Here is an 11,966-nt window from a genome sequence, read left to right as displayed (position 1 = left end):
ATATGACGTAATTTATCACGTGGTATACACACACTGAATCTAATGATTTGAAACATATCATTCCATCACAAAAGGTGCATTTATAAAACATGAACGAGTCCCTTAAAAGTAACAAGAGCACCGCGAAACGGAGCATTATACGCCCGAAGAAGATTCGGCTTGAGGTCTTTAATAAACATTTAGGTTATGCTAGTATACTGCTTACTAGGTGTGAAGTGTTTACAACAAAGGCTTAAACTTCCAATATTGAAACTTTAATGATACTTAAGTTAGCAGTGCTAATAAAAACCTTTGTTCAACAGTATTATTTTACAACATAGAATAATTGGAAATTGCGCGCGACACATCCTTTTAATGTAATGATGCTTTGTATAAAGTTATTTGGAAATGACTTTATTAGTGACCAAGTTGTGGCCCGGACACGGATGTGCTAACGCACCCCCATGGTTATTCTAGTCTTTGAGGTATGGACCTGGAAATTGCGCGCGACACATCCTTTTAATGTAGTGATGATTTGTATAAAGTTATTTGAAAATCGCTTTATTAGTTACCAAGTTATGGCCCGGACACGGAATTGCTAACGCCCCCCAGTGAAATTAGCCTTTGAGGTACGGACCTGGAAAGCATGCTTGACAAATCCTTTTAATGTAGAGATAATTTGTATAAAGTTATTTGAAAATTGCTTTAGTAGTAACCCAGTTATGGCCTGGACATGGAATTGCTAACGTCCCCCATGGTGATTCTAGTGTTTGAGGTATGGACCTTGAAATTGCGCGCGACACATCCTTTTGATGTAATGATGCTTTGTATAAAGTTATTTGAAAATGACTTTATTAGTGACCAAGTTGTGGCCCGGACACGGATTTGCTAACGCACCCCCATGGTGATTCTAGTCTTTGAGGTATGGACCTGGAAATTGCGCGCGACACATCATTTTAATGTAGTGATGATTTGTATAAAGTTATTTGAAAATCGCTTTATTAGTTTCCAAGTTATGGCCCGGACACGGAATTGCTAACGGACGGACAGACGGACAGACAGACGGACAGACGATGGAGGCCATAACATAATACGACCCTTCGGGCGTATAAAAAGGAACTTGCCAATGAACACTGAGGTGTAATACACAAAAGAAAAGGCCAACTTAACGATAATGGCAGAGTGAAAATGGTTAAAAAGAATCGATCAACAAATATTTATTTTCAGAAAAATAAAGCATCCGAAATAATTCTAACTGGAAATACAAATGTCTGTAGATATGCCGATCATAGCTTAACTTGGTAACGGCAACTCACTAAGGAAGTAAAACATTAAAGTGACACTCTTATTCAAAATAAATACATACACTTGTATAACAAACATCAATTTTGACTGATAAACCTTTAACTACTTACTAAATAATGCATTTATGGAAAATATTAATTACTGATAACAAGATTGTAACCATGTATTTAATAGTAGAAAGCGCAAAAAATATTTAATGATTGGTGAATGCTAAAAGATGTACTGTTGTCTACTAAAGTCTCATAAGGTAGAAATACCGTGTTTTATGCTCATTATTTCAAATTGAACTCGGTATCCCTCAACAAAATCATTGTTTTCAACATTTATTCATCCTGTTTGGAATATTAAAACAATATTAATAATTGTGGTAAATCTTATCTTGGAGTAAGAGCGCATCTTTAAAATATATCAAGATAATGCTTTTACAGTCTTTCCTATAAGTGCAATGCAAACTGAACAGTTGAAATACAATTGCCGTTTATATGTTAATGTGATAAGTGCACTAGTACAGAAATAAATGATTTCGCCTGAAGGAAATGTTTATGACTGAGCCTTATCTGCTTCTACGAGGAGCGGCCGAAACGCAATCTAATCTGGTCCACAGCATGATTCAGTCTGTGGCGTACAGTTATCCAAAGTGCAGTACAGTGCATTAGGGAGAGGTCGGTCATTATTTGGATGATCTTTTTACCATTTCTATACTTTTACAAAAAACTCATATTCTTATCAGTTGTTATGCGGACAAAGCTCTGATTAAAAATCTCATAATAAATGCGAATAATTGAGAGTGCAGGAATTCACTTTGGTTGGTAGGATTTTTATTCATTGTGTTTGCCTTAAAATTTAAAAAGCGTTGTTTTGTGTGTGTTCTTTTAAATTTTATTGAACTAAACATTGTATTCATTTCTTTCTTCTTTAGATCTTTACTCAAATGTTATGTAAGAGTAAATATGAGTTTTAAATTCAAAATTTATTTCAATAGTCTGTAAACTATTTAATGATACATGTAGTATGTTAAATATTGTTTTTGAGATCGATATCTTTATTCAAAGTAGAAAACAAAACACAACGAGTATACCGTTTTTTAATCAAAACTGCCCTGATATGAGCGCTATATTGTCTCGTATTTAATCATAATAAATCCACTATTGAATGTACCTATAACAGTAAAGTACAGTGAAGTGTAAGAGAGTGCCGAACGTGATACTCCATACATAAACTATTTCATTATTGTTGTATTCATGCATAAAGCATGTGTGCAGTGGCATGCAAACACAAAACCACTGTGTTGTTGATGCTAGTACAAAACAAGTGTGCAGATGCATGCAAGCACAAAGCCACTGTGTTTTGATGCTAGTACAAAACAAGTGTGCTGTTGCATGCAAGCACATAACCACCTAGTACGAAACAAGTGTGCTGTTAAATGCAAGCACATAACCACTGTGTTGTTGATGCTAGTACAAAACAAGTGTGCAGTTGCATGCAAGCACAAAGCAACCGTGTTGTTGACGCTAGTACAAAACAAGTGTGCTGTTGCATGCAAGCACAAAGCCACCGTGTTGCTGATGCTAGTACAAAACAAGTGTGCTGTTACATGCAAGCACAAAACCACCTAGTACAAAACAAGTGTGCTGTTGCATGCAAGCACGGAGCCACCGTGTTGTTGATGCTAGTACAAAACAAGTGTGCTTTTACATGCAAGCACATAACCACCTAGTACAAAACAAGTGTGCTGTTGCATGCAAGCACAAAACCACCGTGTTGTTGATGCTAGTACAAAAAAGTGCTGTTGCATGCAAGCGCAAAGCCACCGTGTTGTTGATGCTAGTACAAAACAAATGTGCTGTTGCATGCAAGCACAAAACCACTGTGTTGTTGATGCTAGTACAAAACAAGTGTGCTGTTGCATGCAAGCACATAGCCACTGTGTTGTCGATGCTAGTACGAAACAAGTGTGCTGTTGCATGCAAGCACAAAGCCACCGTGTTGTCGATGCTAGTTAAAAAAACAAGTGTGCTGTTGCATGCAAGCACAAAACCACCGTGTTGTCGATGCTAGTACAAAACAAGTGTGCTGTTGCATGCAAGCACAAAGCCACCGTGTTGTTGATTTGCATGCAAGCACAAAGCCATCGTGTTATTGATGCTAGTACAAAACAAGTGTGCAGTTGCATGGAAGCACATAACCACTGTGTTGTTGACGCTAGTACAAAACAAGTGTGCTGTTGCATGAAAGCACAAAGCCACTGTGTTGTTGATGCTAGTACAAAACAAGTGTGCTGTTGCATGCAAGCACATAGCCACTGTGTTGTCGATGCTAGTACAAAACAAGTGTGCTGTTGCATGCAAGCACAAAGCCACCGTGTTGTCGATGCTAGTTAAAAAACAAGTGTGCTGTTGCATGCAAGCACAAAGCCACCGTGTTGTCGATGCTAGTACAAAACAAGTGTGCTGTTGCATGGAAGCACAAAGCCACCGTATTGTTGATTTGCATGCAAGCACAAATTCATCGTGTTATTGATGCTAGTACAAAACAAGTGTGCAGTTGCATGCAAGCACAAAGCCACCGTGTTGTTGAAGCTAGTACAAAACAAATATATGTTGCAAGGAAGCACAAAGCCACCGTGTTGTTGACGCTCGTACAAAACAAGTGTGCTGTTGCATGCAAGCACAAAGCCACCGTGTTGTTGACGCTAGTACAAAACAAGTGTGCTGTAACGTGCATGCACTAAACCACTGTGTTGTTGACGCTAGTACAAAACAAGTGTGCTATTGCATGCAAGCACAAAGCCACCGTGTTGTTGACGCTAGTACAAAACAAGTGTGCTGTTGCATGCAAGCACAAAACCACCGTGTTGTTGACGCTAGTACAAAACAAGTGTGCTGTTGCATGCAAGCACAAAGCCACCGTGTTGTTGACGCTAGTACAAAACAAGTGTGCTGTTGCATGCAAGCACAAAACCACTGTGCTGTTGATGCTAGTACCAAACAAGTGTGCTGTTGAATGCAAGCACAAAGCCACCGTGTTGTCGATGCTAGTACAAAACAAGTGTGCTGTTGCATGCAAGCACAAAGCCACCGTGTTGTAAATGCTAGTATAAAACAAGTGTGCTGTTGCATGCAAGCACAAAGTCATCGTGTTGTTGATGCTAGTACAAAACAAGTGTGCAGTTGCATGCAAGTCAATAACCACTGTGTTGTTGACGCTAGTACAAAACAAGTGTGCTGTTGCATGCAAGCACAAAGCCACCGTGTTGTTGACGCTAGTACAAAACGAGTGTGCTGTTGCATGCAAGCACAAAGCCACCGTGTTGTTGACGCTCGTACAAAACAAGTGTGCTTTTGCATGCATGCACAAAGCCACCGTGTTGTTGACGCTCGTACAAAACAAGTGTGCCGTTACGTGCATGCACAAAACCACCGTATTGTTGATGCTAGAACAAAACAAGTGTGCTGTTGCATGCAAGCACAAAACCACCGTGTTGTTGATGCTAGTACAAAACAAGTGTGCAGTTGCATGCAAGCACAAAGCCACCGTGTTGTAAATGATAGTACAAAACAAGTGTGTTGTTGCATGCTAGCACAAAGCCACCGTGTTGTCGATTCTAGTACCAAACAAGTGTGTTGTTGCATGCAAGCACAAAACCACCGTGTTGTCGATGCCAGTACAAAACAAGTGTGCTGTTGCATGCAAGCTCAAAGCCATCGTGTTGTTGATGCTAGTATAAAACCATTGTGTTATTGATGCTAGTACAAAACAAGTGTGTTGTTGCATGCAAGCACAAAGCCACCGTGTTGTAAATGCTAGTACAAAACAAGTGTGTTGTTGCATGCAAGCACAAAGCCACCGTGTTGTAAATGCTAGTACAAAACAAGTGTGCTGTTGTATGCAAGCACAAAGCCACCGTGTTGTAAATGCTAGTATTAAACAAATGTGCTGTTGCATGCAAGCACAAAGCCACCGTGTTGTAAATGCTAGTATAAAACAAGTGTGATGTTGCATGCAAGCACAAAAAAACCGTGTTGTCGATGCTAGTACAAAACAAGTGTGCAGTTGCATGCAAGCACAAAGCCACCGTTTTGTAAATGCTAGCACAAAGCCACCGTGTTGTCGATGCTAGTACAAAACAAGTGTGTTGTTGCATGCAAGCACAAAACCACCGTGTTGTCGATGCTAGTACAAAACAAGTGTGCTGTTGCATGCAAGCACAAAGCCATCGTGTTGTTGATGCTAGTATAAAACCATTGTGTTATTGATGCTAGTACAAAACAAGTGTGCTGTTGCATGCAAGCTCAAAGCCATCGTGTTGTTGATGCTAGTACAAAAAAAGTGTGCTGTTGCATGCAAGCTCAAAGCCATCGCGTTGTTGATGCTAGTATAAAACCATTGTGTTATTGATGCTAGTACAAAACAAGTGTGTTGTTGCATGCAAGCACAAAGCCACCGTGTTGTAAATGCTAGTATAAAACAAGTGTGCTGTTTCATGCAAGCACAAAGCCATCGTGTTGTAAATGCTAGTATAAAACAAGTGTGCAGTTGCATGCAAGCACAAAGCCACCGTGTTGTAAATGCTAGTATAAAACAAGTGTGCTGTTGCATGCAAGCACAAAACCACCGTGTTGTAAATGCTAGTACGAAACAAGTGTGCTGTTGCATGCAAGCACACAACCACCGTGTTGTTGATGCTAGTATAAAACCATTGTGTTATTGATGCTAGTACAAAACAAGTGTGTCGTTGCATGCAAGCACAAAGCCACCGTGTTGTAAATGCTAGTATAATTCAAGTGTGCTGTTGCATGCAAGCACAAAACCACCGTGTTGTTGATGCTAGTACAAAACAAGTGTGCTGTTGCATGCAAGCACAAAGCCATCGTGTTGTTGATGCTAGTATAAAACCATTGTGTTATTGATGCTAGTATAAAACAAGTGTGTTGTTGCATGCAAGCACAAAGCCACCGTGTTGTTGATGCTAGTACAAAACCAGTGTGCGGTTGCATGCAAGCACAAAGCCATCGTGTTGTCAATGCTAGTACAAAACAAGTGTGCTGTTGCATGCAAGCACAAAGCCATCGTGTTGTTGATGCTAGTATAAAACCATTGTGTTATTGATGCTAGTACAAAACAAGTGTGCTGTTGCATGCAAGCTCAAAGCCATCGTGTTGTTGATGCTAGTACAAAACAAGTGTGCTGTTGCATGCAAGCTCAAAGCCATCGTGTTGTTGATGCTAGTATAAAACCATTGTGTTAGTGATGCTAGTACAAAACAAGTGTGTTGTTGCATGCAAGCACAAAGCCACTGTGTTGTAAATGCTAGTATAAAACAAGTGTGCTGTTTCATGCAAGCACAAAGCCACCGTGTTGTAAATGCTAGTATAAAACAAGTGTGCTGTTGCATGCAAGCACAAAGCCACCGTGTTGTAAATGCTAGTATAAAACAAGTGTGCTGTTGCATGCAAGCACAAAGCCACCGTGTTGTAAATGCTAGTACGAAACAAGTGTGCTGTTGCATGCAAGCACACAACCACCGTGTTGTTGATGCTAGTATAAAACCATTGTGTTATTGATGCTAGTACAAAACAAGTGTGTTGTTGCATGCAAGCACAAAACCACCGTGTTGTAAATGCTAGTACAAAACAAGTGTGCTGTTGCATGCAAGCACAAAACCACCGTGTTGTTGATGCTAGTACAAAACAAGTGTGCTGTTGCATGCAAGCACAAAGCCATCGTGTTGTTGATGCTAGTATAAAACCATTTTGTAATTGATGCTAGTATAAAACAAGTGTGTTGTTGCATGCAAGCACAAAGCCACCGTGTTGTTGATGCTAGTACAAAACCAGTGTGCGGTTGCATGCAAGCACAAAGCCATCGTGTTGTTGATGCTAGTATAAAACCATTGTGTTATTGATGCTAGTACAAAACAAGTGTGCCTGTGTTTCACATAAACACTTCAACGCGCAACAAAGAAAAAAACACCAGGTTTCACAAAAACACTTTAATCGCAAAACAACGTTCAACCACCTGGTTTCACAAAAACACTTTAATCGCAAAACAACGTTCAACCGACTCGTTCACAGACACACTTAAATCGCAAAACAGAGTACAACCACCTGGTTCACAAATACACTTAAATCGCAAAACAGAGAACAACCACCTGGTTTCACAAAAACACTTAAATCGTAAAACAACGTTCAACCGACTCGTTCACAGACACACTTAAATCGCAAAACAGAGTACAACCACCTGGTTCACAAATACACTTAAATCGCAAAACAGAGTACAACCACCTGGTTCACAAATACACTTAAATCGCAAAACAGAGTACAACCACCTGGTTCACAAATACACTTAAATCGCAAAACAGAGTACAACCACCTGGTTCACAAATACACTTAAATCGCAAAACAGAGTACAACCACCTGGTTCACAAATACACTTAAATCGCAAAACAGAGAACAACCACCTGGTTTTACAAATACATTTAACTCACATAGCAAAGTACAACCACCTCGTTCACAAAACAAACATTAACACTGAAATCGAATAACAAAGCGGAACATTTTTTACAAAAAAAGGCCCTATATCCAGAACTTTATCGCGCATTTTAGATTTGAAGCTGTTATCTAACTTCATAAAATGCACTGTTTATATACATAATATTCCGCATGTTTATAGCGTTTGTAGGAATTGCCGGGTTCGATATATAAATATATATGTGTAAGTGTTCAGGGCTGGTATTCGATATTGGTCTTAAGTGTATCTCAGAACGATGTAGTTTAATCGAATTGCTTGATAATTATTACAGACCAAAAGAGTGAATGGAGTCAATTATGTATGATTCTTGGATTTACTTAAGTTGCATAATAAATACTGTCCCTGCTAACTACGACGTATATTTTGTTTTCAGTAGGAAGATGAAACCAGCAAGCATCGTCTACGTGTCTTTTTGTTCGCTGTAAGTAAAGCATTATACCCGATTGTAACCTTTTATAGCTTAATTCCCGATTGTAACCTTCTAAAGCATTATACCCGATTATAACCTTCTAAATACTTATACCCGATTGTAACCTTCTAAAGCAATCCTACTCCATTAAAACCTTCTAAAGCATCATACCGGATTAAAACCTTCTAAAGCATCATACCGGATTGAAACCTTCTAAAGCATCATATCCGATTGAAACCTTCTAAAGCAGCATACCCGATTGTAACCTTCTAAAGCATCATACCCGATTGTAACCTTCTACTTGATGTGAAATAGTGACTGACATTATTCATTTTGTTAAAAACATTATAATAAAAGTATAAATTTGATAACCAGTAATTTCGTCATGAATAAATTAAGAATGAAAAAATACAAATTAAATGTCAGGAGAAAAAATAACTATACATCTAATTAAAACTTATTAAAGACATCAATTGACATGTGAGAGATAAAATGGCACCTCTTTTAAGAAATTCTAGGTTTAGTATATAACTTACATTTTTTTATATTCGGTTCTCAAATAGGAGAATAAAACAGAATAACAACAAAGAGCATGTAATTTTCTTCCCTGTTGTTTACTTCATCACAGAGTGTTGCTTTATGTTGTCACCGGACAAAGCCATGGGCAAGATTCCGTCGGAGACAATAACCAGGCGAAAAAGCTCTTTCTGCTCTCAGATTTCGACAACAACACGGTTCTCACTGTAGATGAGTTTGACCACGTGTTCAGAGACTTCGATAACAACAGTATGTGAAACATATTTCTATCCTTTAAAATACACTCCAATAGGTGTAACACTTTATATTTTGAATTTGTATTACAATAGCTTATTCGTTCGTGGTCGCAAAACAATTCAAAATTGCATTCGTACTACCAATTAAGATTTACCACAATTAATAATAAATGTTTTATTAAACCAAAAAGGTTGAATAAATGTAAATGTCGAAAACAACGGCTGTTATGAAGGAGATTAATTTGGAAGAAATGTGCAGAAAACACATACTTTCTGCCTACTGAGACGATAGTAGGTAGCAGTTTACTGTAAATCTTTTAGCACTCACCAATCATTTAATATTTTTGCTTATTCAGCTATTAAATACACGGTTACAATCTTGTTATTAGTTGTAAATATTTTCCATAAATACATTATTTAGTAAGTAATAAAAGGTTTATTACTCAAAAATAATGTTTGTTATACATGTGTATGTATTGATTTTGAATAAGAGAGTCACTTTAATAGCCTGCCATGATGATCCTTTCTTGTGAAAGATAGTCCTTCTTGCATAAGTTCTTTTGTTCAGTTTTCTTTTCCATATTTGAATCTTGTGCCTCAGTTTCGTTGAAACGTCTGTTGAAGTTATTCACAATGTCGTCGTTAAGTTGTCTAGTGGGCTTATTATTCTCTCTGTGTTAGTGTTTGCCGTTACTGGATACGCTTTCTCTTAATTATTGAAGTATTGGATCTAAGAAATGTTTCTTCTTGTTAGTGATGAAATGATTTAATACACTTTCTCGTTTAATTATTCAAGCATTGGATCTAAGAACTCCGTATTCACATTTTATGTTGCTCTAATTCCAAGCCTTATAGGTCCTTATTTTGTACCTCGAGACAGGATATATGTCTAAATTTTAACTGATTGACTAGTACTTTTCATGGTATCAATATAACAGTCTTTATTGTTAAAGATTCGCACACATCTTTGTACACTGTGTGTTGTTTTTTCTTTACATAATTATTTTCGCAACAAGAAATGAATCTGTATCACGCCAGCTATATCTACAGTTTTTATTATCAAAGTTACTAGTATCACAAATTGTCGCCCATCATTCCTCTCTTAACGATGTGTCTGTTTGCTACTTCATATGTCTAATAACTATCGATGTGCGAAAGATCTTTGCTTAGTTTGTTAAAATATTTTAAGGGTCAATTTAACGTTCTTGTTTTATCCAGGAATATTTCATTCTACTATTGAATGTAATGGAGGGTGGGGGGGGTGTAAGCTTATTTATACTCGCACTCGGGCCTTGCCCATTCGGCGAGTGCTCCATTAAGATTGTTAGTTATTTTTGATTTTTGGAGCATAGTACACATACAGAATGTAACCCTGGTTAGAGCTACCCTGGTTCTTTAACGTACACCAGTGTATAGCACTGTCACACGGGAACCCCATTTAACGTCCCTCCCGGAAGACAATTAGTATTGTCTTAGCGATGCGACGGGGAATCGAACCTAAGACCCCTGGATTGATAGTTAAGTGTGTTACCACTAGACCATGGATCAGCCACAAATGTATTAATTTGAAGATCTTTATTTCAGCGGACAATCATGTCAGATCAAGGGAATTTCTCGACGTCTGGCAAGAGAAGGACCTTGGTACGCTCTCAGAGGGTTTAGAGCTGTTCCTCAACCTAGATGTGAACAAAGACTTTGTGATTGACCCGCAGGATGTGGCATTCATCTTCTCTTGGTTTGATAGTAACGGTATATTGTTTTTATATACGTCTTTGTTGTTTCTTTTCTGCTGTTTTCTTTTTCAGAGTGTGTATACCACGTGATAAATTGCGTCATAAATGCTACGTCGGAAGGCAATATTTTGATTTGAAAAAAGACTTTAAACAAAGATAACTTCACTATTTCTTCACCATTTTAAATGAAACATAGCGCAGTCTACGCCGCTTACGGAGCCCCGCATTCGGTCTTTTACCAGAGTTTGATTGAGAGTTAAGTTTTTAAAAAAAAACTTCGACAAACCTTTTCACAATACGGCCGTCTGACAGAGTACTGTCAAAACATTATTTTGGAAACATGTTTGTCGAAGTGTTTGATGAAACTAATGACCTTATCAAATTTCGGGAATGAAACATTTGTGGGGCTTTTTAAGCTTTTAGACTGCCCTTTGTTTCATATAAAATGGAGTTGTAAAAGAAAAGTTATCTTTGATTTAAGTCTTCATTTTAAGCAAAATGTTGCCTTCCGACGAAGCATATATGACGTAATTTATCACGTGGTATACACACACTGTTTTTTGTTGTATTTTTTTTCTCTCGAAAATTCCTTTTATAGACATTAGGCATTCTCCTGCTTTGTACGTATTCGTTTGTTTTGGTAAAAATGTTTGTATTAGAATATGTTTTTAATGAAATATTTAAGAAGATTTTTGCGTAATGAGAAGACAACAGTTACTGACCATGCTCTCATTAAGAATTTGAAACTGGAAGTATCAACTTCAATTTTGAAAGATTTTTGCTGAGATGTGGAAGTGTAATTGTTCCGAATACAATATATTTTTTCCACTATTTTTCAAGTAATATGTTAAAAATCAAGTAATTTGCAACTTGAACTTGCCAATTTTAAAGACTTATGTTATAATAATTCATTTTACTTAAAGACTGATTGAAAATGTGACCATAAAATTTATATTCACACAAGGTTTGATATTTTGAACTTCCAAGTTTTCTACTTTGGAAGTTTTCTTTAGTTTAATTATGGAAGTTTTTGTACTTCCAAGAAATCAATTTTGGAAGTTTTAACGCATTTCTAGAGAGATGTATACTATCATACTTCCTTTAATGGAAGCCCTAACTTACAGAGAAAAAAAAGTTTGCTATGTTGTTTCAGATGACGGAGATATAGATGAGCAAGAGTTTGTGTCGACTTTGATTAAAGTGTACTCTTCCAAATAAAACACTTTTTCAACCATA

At 37.5% G+C, this 11,966-nt stretch overlaps 1 protein-coding gene across 2 annotated transcripts; it reads left to right on the top strand.

Annotated features, from left to right (window-relative positions):
- The first annotated feature begins 2,020 nt into the window (after positions 1–2,020).
- Positions 2,021–11,966, top strand: LOC128222957 (uncharacterized). Of its 2 annotated transcripts, none has more exons than XM_052932149.1 (5): positions 2,021–2,093; positions 8,189–8,236; positions 8,853–9,010; positions 10,582–10,746; positions 11,884–11,966. In XM_052932149.1, exons 1-5 carry the CDS (start codon positions 2,056–2,058, stop codon positions 11,946–11,948), a joined length of 474 nt encoding a protein of 157 aa, XP_052788109.1. In that variant the 5' UTR covers positions 2,021–2,055; the 3' UTR covers positions 11,949–11,966. The 2 variants fall into 2 exon arrangements, with proteins under 2 accessions (XP_052788109.1, XP_052788110.1); XM_052932150.1 differs by having other exon boundaries at positions 2,022–2,089.

This window comes from Mya arenaria, chromosome 17 (assembly GCF_026914265.1).
Source record: "Mya arenaria isolate MELC-2E11 chromosome 17, ASM2691426v1".
NCBI classification, from domain to species: Eukaryota; Metazoa; Mollusca; class Bivalvia; order Myida; family Myidae; genus Mya; species Mya arenaria.
This window is presented reverse-complemented; position numbering and strand designations above follow the sequence as displayed.